We start from the raw sequence: 16,327 nt of genomic DNA, 5'->3' as shown, positions 1-16,327 counted from the left end.
TCTACTTCATCTCAATAATGCCAGAAGACTGGTTTAGAGGTTGTGGAACATCAATTTGTTTTGTTTCCCCTCCACACCTGGCAGCTCACATACATTCTTTAATATCAGAATACAATTAATCAGTATGATGGCTTGGGAATGTAATGTAAAAGGAATTTTAAAAAATCCAATTTCAGAACTGCCAAATTTATTTAGTACAAGCAATGGTTTCAACTTAAGCCCAGGGTACCCCAGTCCTGGTTAACTTCAAAAATTCTGAAGCATATATAAAACAAAGCACATGTATGGCTGCTTTACAGAGCATTAAGTGCTAAGCATTTCATAACAAGAGAATTTTCCATAGTACACCTGAGGGTAAAGCCAACCCCACTGATGAACAAGTGTATCTGTGGTTGTACCCAGCACCCCCAAACCCAATCTGGCCTGGGTGCATTATGAACTCACAGGCTGGAGTGTCAAATACACCACACTTAAAAAAAAAATAAAAAGAAAGAATGAAAGGAGATTTTAATGTCCTTAAGAGTCTCATACCCACATATTTTTTTTACTTTCTTTCTCCAACACTGCATCTGTTTGCTCTGCAAACATAAATACCACAGCTATTCTCTCTACCCACCCCCAGATGGGAAAGCCCTAACAGCAGCTAAACAACTATCCTGAAAATAAAGAGTAATATCACTATTCATATCAATTTATAACAACTATACATATCCCTATGTATGCATTTTTTTGCATTTGCAGGACTAATTTACTCTGACAATATCTACACCAACATCAGCAAAATACTAAAGAAGATGTGAACATTTGTTTCTACAATTTTTTTTTCAGTCGTGCAAGTACTAAGGCAAAATTTAAGGAAAAAAGACAAAAAAATAAGAAGAAAGAATATGACTTTTGCAGTTGTTTTAACTCAAAATAGGTATCAGACGTGTAGCACAAAATAACTTAAAATAGAACAGTATTTCTCTGTGCCTGAAAAGGGAGATGAATAGGGAATTGTTTAAATTTATTCTCTCTCCCTTCATTAATATTCCATGAGACAATTATGATAGACTCAAAATCATTTATTTAAATTACAAAATAATTTTAGCAAATAAATTCACTCTGTAGAACATGCTGAAACTGTTTATTAACACCATTTATTATCCCTAACAAGAGCAGCATCACTTAGTTTGCTACTGAAGCCATATAACACTGCTTCTTTTCCACCCAAGTGGATGTGCAGCTCCCAAAGTAAGATTTCCTAAGTATAACACAGTTTCACACATTTGTTTTCAGAAAATATGACTGTGAAGACAGCCAAATGTAAACAGATTTTTGTTTGGTTGTCCAGGTGTGAGTCAGTGAGAAGAGCAATCTTTTGGGAAAATACAAATTTCTCCCTTGTACTTCCCTCCTTTACTAAAACACCCAAACCTAAAAAGCCTGGGAATGACCCAAACCAACTGTACACCATCACCTTCTATAAAATGGTGGGAAGCAAGTGGCATGGGAATGCTGTGACTGCAAATTCTGGAAAGCATCCAAGATTTCCCAGTAGCATCTGTGGCACAGTTTATTTTCTCAGCATTGCCTGCTGCACAGCAGTAACTCCTGAAGGCCTGGAGGAAGGCACAACTGAGCCCAACACTTTGAAAAACTTGCAAATGTTTCATCTTCATGACTGTAAGCATCATTAACAACATTCCAGAAGAAATGATGTTTTATCTTCTAATAGCTCTATTCTTGCCCAGTGTCAGCACAGTATTATAAACACTTTCCAGAAGTGTAACTTAGAATACATTTTGGACACCGACAGCCAAACGCAGACACTGTATTCTAGAGTTAAATGCACAGAAAATCATATGTTTGAACATGTTCATATACAGCAAGTTTATTATACATATATCTCTAGCACACTAAATTTCTAAATAATTTCAAAAGAAGTTTCTTATTTCATTGGTCCATAGCATGGAGAATTATAACCTAACATAACAACATGCTCAGTACATGTTTTCCAGGTGACACTCTCAAATGCTTCATAAATAAGACCTGTTTATTGTATCTAGCAACAAAAACAAAACAAAACAAAAAAGGGTAACATTTCCACCTGTCTTGTAGAAGAAAATTACAAAATCACAAGATTACTAAATCACCAAGAAATCCCCTGGAAAAGTACAATTTCTTGGCTCTTCTACTTCTCAGTTGTAAATCAGCATTCACAAGGCATCTTTCAGAATCATAATCAGAAATCTCAGATAAGGAGAGATAAAAATCCCAAATGCATTATGGTATCACTAGAGGTATTCTGTATTGTATTTCTGAGGCTCATCACTACTTTAATGAAAAAAAAAGGGGGTTATAGATGATCCTTTCCATAAAATTAAGTATCAAAAGACTCATTACCATTTAAGCAATTAACAGCATTTTTGTTAATTTCTAAGATATCTGTCTGTCAACGGTTTAAAATATCTTACATCATTTTATGTACAGTGGATAAGACAGAAAATACATCAGTAATTTCAGGCCCAGTTCCTGCCTGAAATGTTTGGTATAACATGGTTTCTGCACACCTTGAATGATGTAACACCTCTTTAAATTAATGTAAGCAGGAAACAGAAAGACTGCAGAGGAATAAATCTGATGCAATCCAGGCTTGAAGCTAAATTGGATTATTTCAAAGGGATGGAACAGAGATCTGTAAGATACCTTGGAAAAAAAGACCTAAGCAGAAGGAATGTTTTTAGCACCTCAGGCAACTAAGAGCTATATAGAAAATATCCTGTGCAGTCCATAGGGAGACCAAAATACAATGCATAGACCAAAACAAAACAAAAGATGCTCTTTCCAGATAATGCAAAATTACAGATATTTTAGCAAAGTGAATGATAATATCACCATCCCTTTTGTAACTTACAAAATTATTTCCTACCCTCCCAGACACCTTACAATAATCACCCATGTATGTGGAACATCCTGACCTCAAACTCAGCACCTAGAGCTGGTGCATGCAGGGTATCAAGGAAATTCACTTTTCACTTCATTACCACAACACTTGAGATGTTAGTTTTCAATCCAGCCAACTCTCTTGCCCAAGCCCTTCACAGAAACATAAATAGATGTTTAACTTTCAAAGGATCCAGACTGTGCTTTCTTTTCTGTGCTGTTTTTTGAAGTTTTGAGATCATCTGTTTTATGTAATGTAGCTGCAAAAATATTGCCTCTGAGTTAGCTCTGCAATAATTCACTCTTGCTACAGCAGTGATTGAGTAAACAGAAGCTTCTACCAGAGGCATTCTTTTCTATTATTTATTGTAATATTTTTTCATAATTTAATGAGAAAATTTTAAAAGCAATATTTCCATCCTTTCATGTTAAATTAATTTACAGAGCTGTAAGCCATAATGAAAACAGAGAAATCATCAGCAAAACAGCATGCTAATAAAGACAAATTTCTACAAAGTTTCTTAACTAAACTCATAAAATAATTTTTTCTATTTCTGTCAGGTTCAGCTTGTTTCTATTTGTTCCCAAGTATTGAGACATGCAGTGAAAATTACACAACAATGAAAAAGCAGAAACTACATAAGAACATAGAAATTGAGAAGAAGAAAAATTTTAAGCAATTCTGATATGTATTAGCATATATTCTAAATATCTGCCCCTATATTATGTGGAAATGTCAATCTCCAGTCTTGTGTAGTAAAGATCTTAGAAATAAACCCATAAAATATTTAAATTAGTAAAGCAGCATCAAAATTAAAATAAAATTAGTTAAATAATTTAAATATACCTATAGTTTCCTCTCCCTTTCCTCCATCTCACCCAAACAACTGGGTGAGGAATTTCTATCCTCAGTCAGTCACAATAGGTGTTGACAATCTGTAAAAATCCTTTTGCTATTAACAGCACTTGACTCTCCCAGGATGTGGCTTAGTGCAAGGAATTGGAGGCTGTGGAAATGCTGCTTCAAGTTTGCTCCAAGGACACTACGCAGAATTTCTGCTTCCGCACCCGATCACAGAGCTGGATTAAAAATGGTAAATGCTGGTTTCACCTGGTTTAAGCAGCATCAAAATTAAAATAAAATTAGTTAAATAATTTAAATATACCTATAGTTTCCTCTCCCTTTCCTCCATCTCACCCAAACAACTGGGTGAAGAGTTTCTATCCTCAGTCAGTCACAATAGGTGTTGACAATCTGTAAAAATCCTTTTGCTATTAACAGCACTTGACTCTCCCAGGATGTGGCTTAGTGCAAGGAATTGGAGGCTGTGGAAATGCTGCTTCAAGTTTGCTCCAAGGACACTACGCAGAATTTCTGCTTCCGCACCCGATCACAGAGCTGGATTAAAAATGGTAAATGCTGCTTTCACCTGAGGCAGTGTGAGCCCCACAGGACCTGGGGGTAAAACTGTGTGCTCAACATCCAACAGGAAACACAAGATAATGAAAAAGCAATCCGTCACTTACAGCTCCCCTTGCAGAAATCACATTTTTTGGTGGTATTTTTTAGGCGGTGTTAAGCCTCCACAGTATTCCACGTCTCACAAATCAAAGGTTAAAATAAAATTACTACTTTTTTTTTTTTTTTTTAAAAAGCAAATCAACAAGCTGGGATTTAAACAATGTTGCAACTCTTACTCATGAGGCATAGAATTACAATATCACAGTTAAAAAGAAAAAGAGATGATCCGTTCAGGCTAATGCACTGTTGTGACTGTAATAGGTGTAACATAAGTGAGAACAGGTTTATTTCATAGCTTTGATCTCACAGCTTCCAGCAGGTTTCCAGGTTCTGGAAAGAAAGGATTTGCCACTTCATTTATAGATCAGGGAAATGCACTTTGATATAACCAGTACAAAAAATAGCAGGACAACTGTAAGCTTTTCCCAGCAAAAGACCTTTGAAGTTCAACAATGAAATTAAGTGACTCAGTCTTCTGGGTTTTGTACTTACTCCTCTAGAAAGTGTGTCTTGCTATTCTTTTTTGTTGAGCTATGAAGTAGTTGCAAAAAAAAAAAAAAAAGTCATTAAAATTCTGTCCAATCTAGCAGACTGAGGTAGAAATTAAAATTAGGTAGGTTAAATATAGTAGACAATGTATGGTATTTCTGGGGAGAATATAATTTATGTCTTTAATCTGTTTAGTTACTTAGCTACATTTTCTCCACTGGCAAAGTTTGCCTAAAAACTGTAATATCAGATTCAGATACCACAAATTAATATTCTGTCATTGATAAAAAGAAGTCACACAGTCTCTTTTTAAGGTTAATTCATTTATTTCACAACAAATAATCAGTTTAACCTGATATAAGTTCTTTTTGACTGACACATTTTTCTTCTATCAAGCTGCTATGAGCTATGAAGACTTCTAACATAAAAAAATTACACAAAGTAAGAAAATAAAAATGTTCATCTTCAGAACTGATTAATATGCATGCTTCTTGATGCCTATGGCCTCTTTTGGTTTTGCATTATCTTTTCAACTACACAGACAGTACAGAGATGAAGATATTAATTCTAATTTGAGTCCAGATATTTTCACTCTCATACCAATGATTCTGATTACTCTTAGTGCATAAAACTATATTCAACCTAAATAAAAATATGATGAGCAATGTATTATTTTCTCTACTATAATTGTTCATAAATACCGTGTTGTGTTGAAAGCTTCTAATTTACCAGAGCAAAACTGGAAAGCTAAATTTCTGTTCTCTCCTGCTGTTTCTACATCCTCTTCCACCTCCATTCTGATTCAGAAGAGTTATTCCCAACAGAAGGGTAAATGTGAAAAACTACTCTTATTTCAGGCACTTCAACCATTTTATATGGAAAAGAAACATAAAGGACAGAAAGCATTAACACTTTCCCACCTGGTGACAAAAGAGGCAAGACAAGCCAGAACAACATCAGACATAAACATTTCTCAGAGAGTCAGAGAAAAAAAACCCAAAAAACCCAAACTAATATCACTGTCTCAACACTTATGAGACATTTGTGTGGGCAGGAGGGTCAGCAGAAGACAGCTTAAAACCTGGAGTGATCCAGCAGAAGAAATTTTCTAGACATATTCTCACATATCTTCTACCTGTGACTAAGTTCATGGTCATCATTTTGGGGAAAAGTGATCTCAGCAGGCTGAGTTTACATCTTGTTTCTTATTTGTCTTTTATTGCCTCATGGGCAATTGCATGATTTAGAAGTATACAGTGTGGTAGGACCTACATGGAATTATAAACTCTTTAACCTATAAAAGATCACCAAATGAAGTGAAAAAACCCTACAAAACCCCCGCCACATTTACACACGAAAGAGAGAACACACACACATTTTGCAGTGACTTTAGGCAGCTGCTATAGATTTAGCTACTTCTAGGCTCTACCTAAGTCAGAGGAGGGGGATGTTTCTCCAGGAAGCAAACAGCCCCAGCTTAGCTGGATTAAAGTGCCCTTTGGAAGTGCTTCTCTCTGATCCTCCTCTGTGCAGAGCTGGGAATACAAAGAATTCCAACCAAGCTGAGCTCAGTGGCAAAACCTCCTGCAGTAAAACACATTCAGAAAAAGCTCTTGGACATTTCTCCATGGTGTGAGGAAGTACAAACACAGATTGCTCTTGGATTGCTAGGGAGGCGAAGAAAATGGGATAAGTGCATTTGGCCAGCTGCTAACTTTCTAGATTTCACCAGCTCTTAGCAGGAACAAACAGCTCACACACCAGTAACACTCAAAGTAGGTGACAGAAGTTGACTCTACATCACCTGCAGTACAAATTCCTGTAAGAACAGGTGGCAGATACACAACAAACTTGTTATGTGTCCTTTAAATAATTTTAAGGCAGACAAAACACTGGAAAGAGGGCAGTATTGCATTCCTATAATCTGGTTACTGAGTACATTAAACTGATACTTGGATACAAACACCAGGGCTTGTATCTGCTTGCATCAGTGTTTGCATCCTGCTGACTTCACCTAAAGAAAATGCACATATTTGAAAAAAAAGCCACATAGCCCACAAGGTGATCAGGTTATCTGGATAAGCCTAAACCCACATGAGAATATATATGAAGCATAATAGAATGTATATATAAATACAATAAATATAAAGGAAGAACTTACAGAATTGATAAGCTTATATCTGATTTCCAGTGTCATAGGCTCCAAAAAAAGTCCCTCAATCTCATGAGAAACAGCTCAATAGCGCTACATTAGGGTACATGGCAGGCATCATAACATTAAATTACCTTCCCCTCATAAAAATATACATAAAATCAGAGAAATAACAACACAAACATAGCAATTATAAGCCCTAGAAAGAGTATTAAGTAGCTATATATTTTCATTACATTATTTGAACTCTGCAAATGAAATTATAATGGTTTCAGAGATGTTAAGCCCAAATCTAGTCATGTTAACTGAGACAAAATACAGTAAAACTATGACAAGCAACTATAACTTAATGTTGGATTTTCTGAATTCTCAAACATGAATTTTAACCAAATGGAAAATCCCGAACACCAGTTTACAATCTCCTAACCATTTAATACAGCACTGCCACAATGAAGGACAAATGTCCCCATCCAGAAAGTTGCTAAAGTTATCAGTGATAACAGGTGATGAACCCACTGGAATCACTGCAAAACAGGCTGACATAATAATTCTGTACTAATAGCCAAAGAAATAGTCTTTGGATTCATAAGTGAGACACATGGCAGTTTATGTGGTGAACATCAATAAAATGAAATCATCCACTCAAGACAGAAAACCTACAAAATGAAATGGAATCCAATGAAAATAAATGACTCAAATGAAAAATGTGACATGCAAGGAGAAATGAACATGTGGAACTTCATGCTGACATAAGAGATTCAAATTCTTGTCAGCAGTTGAAAGAAAGAAAGTGTAAACTTCTGACAGAAAATGAAATGGGACACTTGGTGCAGAAAAGTTACTTTTGCCAAACATTGTAAAAAGTAGATAGTGGGAGTTGCTACAGTAAACAACTGCTGCACAGTGCATATACAGAACAGCTAGTATTGTGAAAAAGTGTAAATTCACATCCAGAAAACCTGTGACATGACAGCTATATACTCATAAAAAGGGAAATTTGGAGGCACTTCTCTGAAGACAGCTATTTTTCTCAGTCCTATCTAAAAACCTTTCACAAAGCTGGTATAACTTTTCTCTGGAAATGATTTGTACTTTTATTTTATTCCTTATTTGTATTCCTTGTAGGTCATTGACTTCTTACATATTCAGGGAGGTATCTGCCCTAAGCCAAAATTAATACTTTTCCTCAGTTATGCACTGTACAATTTATCCCTTTTACATTAACATGTTAATAATCACAATGCAATTATTTTTTCTTTTTGCTTGCATTGGGAAAATACACATTTGGTCTCACAAATGAAAAATTATGTGCTCTTTAATCAAGTGTATTGAACAGTTTGGTAAGAAGCTTAATTGCATAAGGTACAGATACCCTTTTAAACCCATCATCAGAATATATGAAAGGCTACCACTGGGTTTTTGCCTAGTTTTTACTGATTATTCAATTTTCAAATAAATGTCCTATAAGCAATACAAAGTGAATAGAAGAATTAAATGGCAGATTAGACTGCACTAGTAAATACTGATGGTCATGGGAAGATGGAATGGCAGAAGTCTTCAAAGTTCTGGTAACCACTCGGTCTAATTCCTGCCACTCCAAACTGATGGGCTACAGAGAAATAGGACATATCCTTCCAAACATTATGAGAAAGTCCATCCATCCCTTCTTTGGATGTGGGAGAGCCTAGTTTAGAAAAGCCTACACAAAGAGTGATGGGGCATCCTGCAGAAACAATAAGGTTAGGAGAAAATGCAGGAATTGGAGCTTGCTCAGAATAATAGCAAACCATTTTATTCCTTCAATTACATTTCTACTTGGAATTTTTCCATGCTCTCCTCTAATAATCTTACTCAACACAACAGAACCTCACACTCCATGCTACAAAAGCTTTTCCCATCTAATCTGTGTTTGAAACCCTGTATTTAAAGCTGGTAGGGATTGGATGCTGATCTACAAATGAAAAATTAGGAACATTCCTCTGGTGAGCTCAATAAGCTTTTACAGAGGAAATACATAAATCAAAAAAGTGAGAATATACCAGGTTATTTAGCACATTTGAAAAGTGGGATTTTTCTTCTACCATGATTATGACAACATATGCAAATGAGAAATTTATGTTATTAAAATAATTTTATGTTATTTATTCCCATTCTAGTACCAGAGAACTAGATATCTTGATAAAACAAGCCTTTTACCTTCCAAAAGAAGATTTGTGCTGATGATTTCTTTTAAGTTGAGAAACAGGGAGGAAAGAAGCAGAATACACATCAATGCATCAACTCATAGGCAACTTGCAACAGCAATACATTTCTGGTTTTATGATACAGACCATCCAGACTAAACAAACTGAAACAAAATACATGAAAAAAAAGTAGTGGCATCTACCTATCTGGTTTATTGCTGATTTCTGACCACTTCTCTTTGATATCCAGCTAAGAAGAGCAGTTGTATTATCATTATCCCTGCTGAGAATCAGCACCTGAATCTCCTGTGAAAGTATTCAGTATGTGACACTTGCTGTTAACAACAAAGGAACATGAATCCCTTCCTTGTGATTGCTAATTGCAACACTGAAAAATTTGTGACCATGTGTTTTCAAAATAATATTTTTAAAAATTCCACTCTGAGGAAAAAATTCACTCTGAGATGCTATCTAGCCCTTTCTCAGATTAGGTTGTAAAAGCACTTGTTTTAACACTCAAGATTTTTGAATTTCTCTTCTATTACTCAGTGGAATAACATGGTACTGACAGTTGCTATTCTACTCTAGGTACTGTAGAACAGATTTTATTTTAGAATTGGCAACAAGTTAGTATAAAAGCCAAAAATGGAGAATTAAATTAAAAAAAACAAACAAACAAACAAAAAAAAAACAGGTAAGGAAAGAAGATTATACATTATTTTCAAAAAAGTTTTCAGGGAACAATTATAAGCAGAAGCGACTGAAAAAGTGTTTCAGAATGGAGAATGACAAAGTGCCTCAGAACAGAGAATGGAAGTACTTGAAAATAAATTAATATTTTTTTAGTAAATTCAAGTAAAATGAGCAAGAATATTACAGATGCATTCTCTTTTCTATGTTACAGAGATTTATCGTCTAATCTATAGATCATTCACAAAATGAACTGTGTTGGAGAATAATATATAAATTTTATTTCAAATAAATTTGGAAGCAATGTTTTATCTCTCTAAGAACCTATCCTGATAAATTGAGAAGTGTCAGGAATATGCATCTACCTCAGCTTTTTACTACTGTAAAAAACCAGTTGCCTGGACTCCTTAAAAACAAGTGAGCACCTTTGAAGAATTGACAGGAATAGAAGAGACAAGAGTGCCTTGTTTGCTGTTCATGCCCCTTAGCTGATGTTTTTAGGTAAAAAGACCACTATGAGAAAATAAGGGTACTGTCCATACTGTATATTCTGAAGCATAACTTGAGGCACTGCATATTTTTCATATTATGAGCAGCAGAAATCCTGACTCTAATGGAAAACTACTTAGGTTATAGGCTAAGTGAGCATGAAGGTGGCAATAAAAATAAATCTGCTATGTATTTCATGCTGAAGTATTAACCTTGCTTCATTTATCATATTCTGACATACTTTTAGTCAGGTCTATACTACCAATAATTTGTCAGTCATCATAGATTATTTCAGAAACATTTTTTAAGCTGTGTATATAGTACGAAAGCATTCTCCAGTTATGTTTACCTAGGTGTCACATGCAGTATTCTTGGTCTGATTTCAGTGCAAAAAATGTGATTATGTTCATCTACAGGCCTAATATTAACTGATTGCATTCATAAAGTAACAGGATAAATCCACACTAGCTTCAAAATTCTCTCTAATAATACATAAGCTGCATAAAATGTCACATACAATTATTGCTAAAAACACAGACCTGAAAAGTACTTCATACAATCGTAACATTCTTAAGGTTGGAAAAACTTCAAAAATAATCAAGTCCAACCATTCACCTAACACCACCAATTTCACCACTAAACCACATCCCTAAGTGACATGGGATCAAGGAATTGTGACTCAACTACTTCCCTGGGAAGCCAGTGCTTGTTCCAACATTTGACAACTTTTTCTTTGAGAAAGTTTTTCCTAATACCTAATCTAAACATGCCCAGGCACAGCTGAGGCCATTTCCTCTTAGGAGAAGAGACCAGCTCCCATCTCGCTAAAACCTCCTATCAGCTGAAAGCCTGAGCCTCCTTTCCTCCAAGCTAAACACCCCCAGCTCCCTCAGTCACTCCTCATAAAACAGGACTGGCCCCAAGGAGGAGCCCCGGGAACATCCCTGGTGTCTGTCCCCAGCTGGATGTGACTCCACTCCCCAACACTCCCTGGGCCCAGTCCCACAGACTGTTTTTACCCAGCAAAGAGCACACCCACCCAAGCCATGAGCAGATGGTTTCTCAAGGAGAATGCTGTGGAAGTTCTCTTCCACATAATCCAGGAACCTCCTAGACTGCTTCTTCTCTGCTGTGTTTCTGCATTTCCAGAGGACATCTGGTAACTTGAAGTTCCATAAGAGAAAGAGGACTAGTGACCATGAGACTTCACACATTTGCTTATGGAATATTTAAACCTTTTCTTCATCCTGGTGGGAGGTCTATAACAGACTCCCACCAAAATATCTGCCTTGCTGGACTTCCCTTGATTTTTAACCAAAACCACTCAACTCTGTTGAGTGGCACCAGCATCAAGCTCTACACAGTTAAAACACTCCCTTCCATACAGGGCTGTCCTTACAGAACACCTCTCCTTCATTGCCTATCCCTTCTAAGGAATTTATACCTATCCAGATTTAACCAAAACCACTCAACTCTGTTGAGTGGCACCAGCATCAAGCTCTAGACAGTCAAAACACTCCCTTCCATACAGGGCTCTCAGAACACCTCTCCTTCCTTGCCTATCACTCCTAAGGAATTTATACCTATCCAGGCACACTCCAGGCCTGCAAGTCATCCATATCTCTGTGATGGCAACTGTGACATGGTTTTCCAGCTGCCCAATGGGCTCCAGCTCCTCCTGTTGGTTGTCCCTGCTGTGTGCACTGGTGCAGGTAGATGTTGAGCTATGGATCCCCCCACCTTTCTGCAAGGAAAACCCCTAATTCCTGTACAGCCGTTCTCAGGTGATTCCATGGTATCTGACTCATCAATAACTCTTGTATCTTTGCAGCCACAAGGATCTCCAGCCCTTACCTCCACCTATGAGACCAAAGGACTTCACTAGCACACCATCCCCCAAACATGCTGTCCCCAGGCTTATCTCCAGTGAGCTTGGTTTTATCTCTTTCTCCGTTCAAACGCAGTTTACTCTTCCCTAAACCCTGATAACTCCTGGGCAAAAATCCTTTTCCCGTTTGGGAGAGATGTACTCCATCTGTCACCAGCAGGCCTGGTGTCATGTAAACTGACCCACGATTATAATTAACACAGCTGACTGAGAGTTTGTATCACTAGAAGTATGAAAGCAGAAATTAATTTTCATCTCCTTCATATGGTTGCTTAACAAACCAGGCCTCATGAGAACACATGATGTATTTCAACTAGAAAAAAAAAGAAGCACATAATTACACAACTCCTTGGAGTAGCGGGTTTGTATCCTTGCAAATTCTCCAGAAAGTATTCTAACTGTGTGAATCACCTCAACTATTACATTGCTGTCAGTTCAGACAAATGATGCATGCAAATACATGCTTGTACAAACAAACAGGGTGTTTATAATGCAACATTTTAATATAATTACATCATTGGGTAATTAGAATGTGCAGTTATATAAGTCTCACCTTTCTCCTTCTGCTACTGAATGAACTGCTAACTACTAAGGAAAGATTAATCTTTATTAGTGACAATTGAGTTAATGGTTTCTGAACATGAAAAGGAAAACAAATGCCTAAAATGTGATATTTTCCTAGACAAGCAACTGCTGCTATATAAAAAGTTTATGTACAGCAAGTCATTATTTTCCTAATTGTTTAAATGAATAAGATAAAGTTGGAAAGTGTAAAGCATGAAGCCAATGGAACAATAAAAGAGATCCTTGTCACTACAGATGACAAGGATACAAAGCTCCTACTGAACTTGGAAACTAAGGTTTTTCACTATTTGTGCAGAAGATTATCTATCAAAATACTGGTCTACACCTAGTGGTTGAAAATATCAGATTAAAACAGAATTGGAGCATTTCAAGAGTCCTAGTGATTATTTTCACATTATCCAATTCTATGGAACTGAGTAAAGAGCAAGACAGAGACTGTGGATCTAAATCCATTTGTTATATTTGACCATAACTTTTATGCATTCTAATAAACTCAGGGAGTCAAAGTTTCTTTCCAAAGACTCATGAGACACAGGTATTTAATTAGGAAGCACCATTTTATTTTACCTCCTAGGATCTGAATTTTGCCTGGTTGGTGAGTGAAAAAAAAAAAAAAGAAAAGAAGATATCTTGTGGGAAAAAAATGTAAGTTGGAAAATTCTAATTCTGATGGAAAGAATTTAGGATTTTTTCTATGCTGGGGCAGGGCTTGCAGTTTTACTACACATATTGGATGATGGCAAACCATATTGAGGACATGGACTGTATTTGAATATGTCTGTTTTGATACATGTACAATTTACTTAGTGAGTTTCTTGGAATATACTGATTCTCAGTCATTGCCTGGTGTGTTATGTAGGGTAAGTATATTTCTGACCCACAATACAGAGTTAAGAGAAAGGCTTATCACTATTTATGCTTTATGTGGCTGATTGTATGCATTAGTGAGCAATAACCCCTTTCCACAAAGAATGTAAATACATATTTCAGAGACTTTTGTGACGTAGTAAAGCTCCTTTTTCTCTGAATCATTTATATGCATAAACTGTGTGCAAACTACACATTTATGTCATGTTCTTGCTTTTCATCTTTATACATCAAAGTGAATTGTGAGAGAGAACTCCCACAAGTAGGGTGTGAAGCCTGAAAGAATCAATGCAGAAATACCTGAGAAACAGAATGAAAAGCTATACTCTCTTTCCTGATCATTGAGCTGGCATCATAAATTTGTTCTATTGATAAAATTGTGTTCCATTACCTATTTTTACCATATAGATTAACAATATTTTCACCACTATCAGGAAAATGTACCTGTTTGAACAAAAAGCTTTCACAATAAAGACTTGATACAGAGCACTGGGTTATGACTACTGCAAATATTGTCCATCACAATAAATGAATTTATTTTGCAGCTAAGAATTCTTGAACTACTATATAAATTAACTTTTTTTTTTAAACGCTTATAGCTAAATTTTTCACAGTATGTTTTTCATCATTAAATAAACTAAGGCATAGATTATCCAGGGCCTTAAATCTCCAGTTTTGAACTTCCTGTCAAAATCAAAATAATGCAGTATGAATGAATACAAGAAATTTCTTCACTGAAAAGGTCACTGAGTTTTAAAAGAGGCTGCCCAGGGCAGGGGCTGAGTCAGCATCCCTGGAGCTACTAAAAGATGTGTAGATGTGGCACTTGAGGACACGGTTCAGTGATGGCTGTGGCAGTTCTGGGTTAATGGTTGACTTGATGATCTTACAGGTCCCCTTCAACCTAAACTATTATATGATTCTATCAATACTGGAATAAAGGGTCCTGCCTTCCAAACATCCAATCAACCTCATATTCAAAAAATTTAAGACCTCAAGCAGACATATCTGTATTCCTCTCAATAACTGTAGTGAAGAAAACGCAATGGAAGTATAACAACATAGTTCAACAGCTCCATCTCAACTAATTAATTTTCTTTCTCCTCAGGATTCTCTGGAACAATAAATACAATATTATCTTTCTTTAAGATTTTTTTTTCCCCCAGAGGAAAATAACTGTATGAGAACTGTCCAGGCATTTACCATGAAAATTTGCATCGTTATCTCTTTTTATTACCGCAATGGAGCGTGTTGACAATAGACTCCCAAATTACCATTTCTGAATGTATTTGAAAGTAATGGAGAAATACTAATTCAGTTAAGCTACAAAGAATAAACTTGATGCAAATTATATAACTTCTATAAATATTAGATATGCTTGATAAACTCTCATGTTTGTCAAATGCCTCTATACCAAAGTGCTTGGCTTACCTGCCACTGTTTCATGAGGTCCCGAACCATTTTGGCATCCTCTAGTGTCTTTTCTTTGTGTGTAGCATCCTGCAGGACATTTGCAGTTGTTTCAGCTTCTGTAAGCCAAGCAAGGAACTTTTCAAGATCCAGGTAGAATTGCTGCAACATTCTTAGGGCTGATTCCAGAGCTGCTTCACGTTCACAAACCCTGCACAAGTACAAATAATCAAATACAGGGCTCTTTGGAAGAAAACAAACCTTCATCTTTAAATCAAAATATAAAAAAGACACACAAAATATTTTTCATGTACCAGTCAAGGTAACTTTGCTGATACATTAGCTACAGAACTTGTACTGTATGTTTGGCAGGTAGAGTTCTTTTTTTCTATGTTTTCACATGAGAAGTAGTAAGTGGAATAAGTCTGACACAAAATTAAGCAAAAGCACTTCTTTCAAAGTACTATGCCAAAAATATGCACAATGGAAAATCAGAAGTAATTCCCTGATTTTGTTTTAATAAAAGACTATTTTTTTACTCAACAGTGTAAATTCTTGTTGATTTCTAGAAATCACAAAATAGTTCCTGACCACTGCATGATATGATAAATTCAATGATTAATTTGCACTACTTGAAACATTTGGAGATTGTGTTCAGCACCTTAAACCCTTGTAACACTGAAGGTTGTGGTGGACTTTGTGATTTTTTAAAATGTATTATTATTTTATTTTTAATTTGAATGTGCTAAATTACAAGGATGATCTCTACCAGTTTCAGGATAAAATACAATTTTTAATGACAAAGGCTATCTTATCCTTGGGGAAGGTCTAACTCAGATTAGGAAAGAACACTAAAGATTTCAGCAACTCTGGTGTTGTAAAAACCATTAAAGCAGATCTGTGTTATATCAACATTCATGTGCAATGTAGGTGTCATGTATTCATTGACATTTTTACTTTGAACTTGAGCAAAATATGGATTTAGAAAGAGGAACAGCTAAGTATGACATTATTATTAGCACAAATCTGTCAAGGTTACATACCTATTGTATTACAGGCATATTTGTTTAAACCAACATGATACCGTTATATTTGTTTAAACCAACATGATACCAAAATAATTTTTT

The 16,327-nt window shown here is 35.8% G+C and overlaps 1 protein-coding gene across 6 annotated transcripts in view; it reads right to left on the bottom strand.

The window, feature by feature from the left end:
• Nucleotides 1–16,327, bottom strand: part of DMD (dystrophin) — a 1,159,435-nt gene that overhangs the window by 224,388 nt on the left and 918,720 nt on the right. For all 6 annotated transcript variants that reach the window (XM_039714180.1, XM_039714179.1, XM_039714182.1 and 3 more), the window contains one exon: nucleotides 15,222–15,411. In XM_039714180.1, the coding sequence (XP_039570114.1) occupies nucleotides 15,222–15,411 (190 nt within the window). The remainder of the gene's footprint in view (nucleotides 1–15,221; nucleotides 15,412–16,327) is intronic.

Source organism: Passer montanus, unplaced genomic scaffold (assembly GCF_014805655.1).
Source record: "Passer montanus isolate IOZ18808 unplaced genomic scaffold, ASM1480565v1 scaffold3, whole genome shotgun sequence".
In the NCBI taxonomy this organism is placed as follows: domain Eukaryota; kingdom Metazoa; phylum Chordata; class Aves; order Passeriformes; family Passeridae; genus Passer; species Passer montanus.
The sequence above is the reverse complement of the archived record's forward strand: the minus strand, read 5'-3'. Positions and strand labels throughout refer to the sequence as shown.